This window comes from Otolemur garnettii, unplaced genomic scaffold, assembly GCF_000181295.1.
Source record: "Otolemur garnettii isolate 467f Iridium unplaced genomic scaffold, OtoGar3 scaffold00001, whole genome shotgun sequence".
Classification (NCBI taxonomy): Eukaryota; Metazoa; Chordata; class Mammalia; order Primates; family Galagidae; genus Otolemur; species Otolemur garnettii.
Genome location: NW_003852396.1, coordinates 46,124,904 through 46,129,100, shown reverse-complemented (window position 1 = coordinate 46,129,100; position 4,197 = coordinate 46,124,904). Strand labels below are relative to the sequence as shown.

The following is a 4,197-nucleotide window of genomic DNA, read 5'->3' as shown; positions in this document are numbered from 1 at the left end:
ATGATGGCTGCAACCAAAAAATAGCCGGGCGTTGTGGCAGGCGCCTGTGGTCCCAGCTACTTGGGAGGCAGAGGCAGGAGACTCGCTTGAGCCCAGGAATGGGAGGTTGCTGTGAGCTGTGATGCCACAGGACTCTACCAAGGGCAACAGCTTGAGGCTCTGTCTCAAAAAAAAAGAATGGAGAAACACACTTTACAATACATCTCCCCAGAGTCACAAACCACTAAACCACTATATGGAGATCAGATGGCAAAGTTTTTCCCCAACACAACATCAGAAAAAGCCACACACCACACTCACAGAACCTCATCATCATTCCTGACAGCTCCCCAACACCATCCAATGGCTGTGAACCCCAAACTCCTGGAGCCAACTCCAAGACTCAGGGCTGAACTTTGCTTTGGAGCACCTTACCCTTCTTTTTTTTTTTTTGAGACACAGTCTCACTATGTCGCCCTCAGTATGAGTGCTGCGGTGTCACAGCTCACAGCAACCTCAAACTCTTGGGCTTAAGCAATTGACTTGCCTCAGCCTCCCAGTAGCTGGGACTACAGGCACCCGCCACAGTGCCTGGCTATTTTTTTGTTGCAGTTGTCGTTGTTTAGCAGGCCCTGGCTGGGTTTGAACCCTTCAGCCCCGGTGCATGTGGCCAGCGCCCTAACCAGTTAGCGCACCACCTTTTAACCAAATAACCAATAATTACAATTAATAAAATCGGTCCACAAAAGGCGAGTAAAATCCATAAGGCATTTGTCTTCTCAGAGCCTGCAAAAAGAAAGAGAAAGAGAACATTAAGAGGAAACCTACTGGCAAGGGCCAGAGACACCACACAACTGCTGTTAGGATCTGTGTGGTTGTGTGTCATTTTCCTTGTTAGAGACCTAACCACCATCCCTCGGCCGTGCACATGTCTCAGCATCTCCATTCTTATCACATACACCCCCATACTTCAACCACTATAAACTCTTGCCAGAAATATGGAAGACTGAACACTGTATATTATATACATGTACCACCCACACCTTCTACGATCACCTATGGACATCCCACACACAAACCCTTCATACCACACACACAAACCACATTTGATTTCACACTCCCCATGCCTAGCATACCGTAGTGGTATCCCTGAATACATTCCCCCTCCCCTTTTTCCTCATCTTTACTTCCAAGAACAAGTATTCTCTCTCTCCAGGACTACCCCAGGTCCCAGCAGGCACACCATGACCACATTCCCTAAGGCCCCTAGTTAGTCTAGGCCTTCCTTCCTCCACTCAGCTCCATGAACTTTGACCAGGAGCATCATCCCCACCCAAGATGACAGCCTGATCAGAAAGCCAGGATATGAGCTCAGAAATATACACCCCACTAATAGGAGGGGGTCTACAATAGTTGTATTTTCCTAAGGACTGAGGGTGGCTGTGGAAAGCCATAGGCATTTCCAAGATAGCCTCCCTATCTTAAGAAACAGCCATAAGATTCAGCCTTCATAAACCAATAGTTTATAGTGGACCTGCAGCCTGAGCAGAAGAGCTGCTGATAGGGCTGGTCCCTGTCCCCTGACAGCACCTTATATTCAAGACACATGAGAGGGATCCTGTCTCTATTCTCCTAGAAGCAGGCAAGCTTCATACTTCAAGTCATATAGACCATCCAGAATGCTGAAGGTGCTATGAGCTGACAAGTAGCCCTGTTCTTACCTGACAAATGCTATCACAACTCTCCACCTGCCAGCCTATCTGCCCTGGTGCAGGGACCTTGTCTGGACTGTTGACTCAAGCTGAGCTTGACCAGACCCCAGCTTAGTCCCTCCACTCCAAGATTTCTCTCCTTCCCAATCAGCCTCCAGCAAAGACTCTAGAGCAGTGGTTCTCAACCTTCCTAATGACATGGCCCTTTAATACAGTTCCTGTGGGTCACAACCCACAGATTGAGAACCACTGCTCTAGATCGTGTGGGAGCCAAAGTCTTAGAGTATACCCCTTCAAGGTGAAGAGCAGAGAAAATGCCGAGACTCTTACCTGTCACAATCTGTGTGATGTTGACCCTCAAGAGGGTGGGCAAGGATGTATGCCATATCACACACTGATAGACAGTCCCATTGTCTTCCACGGAGGACTGCAGGTTCAAGTAGCTAGTGACATTAAATGTACCATCCTCATTCTTGATGGCAGGACTAGTGACAACATCTTCAGAAATCTTTATGTAATGAGGAGCCTTCGGGGTCAACTTTTCCCATGTTATGTTAATAGCTTCAGGGTAGAACCCACTTGACTTACACACAAAACGTTTGCTGCCATTCTTTTTCTCTGTGGGTTGCTCCAGAAATAGTCTGCCGACTGGGCGAGCTGCCAGAGAAGAAAGGTCATACAGAACTGGGCCCAGCACCCAACTACCATTTTATCCCCTCATCTTCCACTAACCACCTTCTACCACACCTACACACATATGCATTGCTGCTCCTGCAACCAGATGAGACAAAAAATATAGTATGCCTACTCTTTTAAATGATAGAGACTCTAGGTAATGCTACAACCGTGCCCAGCAATTAGCTGGAGACTGGCTCACTTACAATATGGGATTGGGAATGCCTCATTATCAGCCCCATGTCTGACCCATGACACACCTTCAGGACGTAAGAGTGAACAGAATGGGAGTCTGTTTAACTAAATATATGTGTATTCTGGTATGTTGGTGGCAACACCAGCAGGATGTTGACACGCTGTAATTTTGTAAAGTAAAATTTCTTTAGCTATTTTCTGTCACAGGTACTGGAACACTATTGTGGTAGGGATTGCTAATTGCTGCAGTAGCAAGCTATAATACCAAGTTGGGGTAGCCATGTAAACTTAGGGTAGTAAGTCTGAGCAACTTCCAGGACATGTCCTTAAATAAAAAGAGTGTGTTAATGAAAAGAATTGTGCTCTTGCTTCCCTGCTCCCTTCACACTTCCTGCAGAATGGCTGGAATACCATGTGATGACTGAAGAAGGAGAAACCATTTCTAAATGCAAGTGGAAAGCTACATGTTGAAGATAGCAGAAAGACCATAAAAGCATCTTGGGTCACAGATGATCACAGAATTGACATATCTGCCTTGGACTAGCTATGTTAGTGTTAAAGAAAAATATACTGCCTTTTAAAAAGCCACTATTGACTTCCAGTTTCCCTTCTGACATATAAAAACCTTAGAAGTCATCACTCTCATCCTCAAAACAAGAATAAAAGGGGCCAGGTGAAGCGGCTCATGCCTATAATCCTAGCACTCTGGGGGAGGCCTAGGCAAGAGGATCACTTGACCTCAGGAGTTGGAGACCAGCCTGAGCAACAGTGAGATCCTATCTCTAATAAAAAATAGGAAAATTAGCCAGACATGATGGTGGGTGCCTATAGTCTCAGCTACCTGGAAAGCTGAGGCTGAGGCAAGTGGAGTTCTCGAGCCCAAGAGTTTGAGATTGCTGTGAGCTACTACACCATGGCACTCTACCCAGGGCTACAGAGTGAGACTCTGTCTAAAAAAAATTAAAAATAAAAATAAAATAAAACAAGAATAAAAGCTGAACAACCTAAAAATCAACTTTTCTTAGATCCCTGAGAAAACTGAAGTGACAGGGCAAATTGCCACCCTGAAAACTAAAGAAAAAGGCACATTCAGAGAATTGCGCCCAAGACCAAATTATTTCGTGCAGAAGCTGCTGGAGTCATAAACTGGTAGAAACACTTAAGCAGTAACTTTGACAAATTACTAAAGGATAATTTGCACTAGCTTGAAAGGAAAAACCTTCTGGGGCCCAGTTTTAGGGAGGCCATGATACTTTCAAGGGTTTTACCTCCAGGAACTCTACCCAACTCTCACAGTGCTGATCCAGAAAAAAATCCCCTCCTCTTTCAGGTGGGGGTGGGGAGGGGTGTGATCATTTAAAAAGTATCCAGAGAATTCTTCATAATGAAGGATGACCCAAGGGAAAAGACTTTGTCAGAGCTTTATCTGACTTGGGAAAAGGAAAATTAGCCAACTCCAGCCTCTACAAACTTCTAGTCTCATCTAGGAAGAAGGGGAAAAAAGCTAAAAAACACTTCAGGAGTGGGCCTGGTGGCTCATACCTGTAATCCCAACAAGGGAGGCCAAGGTAAGAGGATCACTTGAGGCCAGGAGTTCAAGGACAGCCTGGGTAACAAATGAGACCCCCACCTCTAA

The 4,197-nt window shown here is 45.7% G+C and overlaps 1 protein-coding gene across 1 annotated transcript in view; it reads right to left on the bottom strand.

The window, feature by feature from the left end:
- The window catches only part of NCR3LG1 (natural killer cell cytotoxicity receptor 3 ligand 1), a 22,476-nt gene that overhangs the window by 6,091 nt on the left and 12,188 nt on the right, over positions 1–4,197 (bottom strand). The window contains exons 3-4 of the mRNA XM_023509977.1: positions 2,022–2,348; positions 724–765 (exon numbers count right to left, since the gene is read on the bottom strand). Of these exons, the coding sequence (XP_023365745.1) occupies positions 724–765; positions 2,022–2,348 (369 nt within the window). The remainder of the gene's footprint in view (positions 1–723; positions 766–2,021; positions 2,349–4,197) is intronic.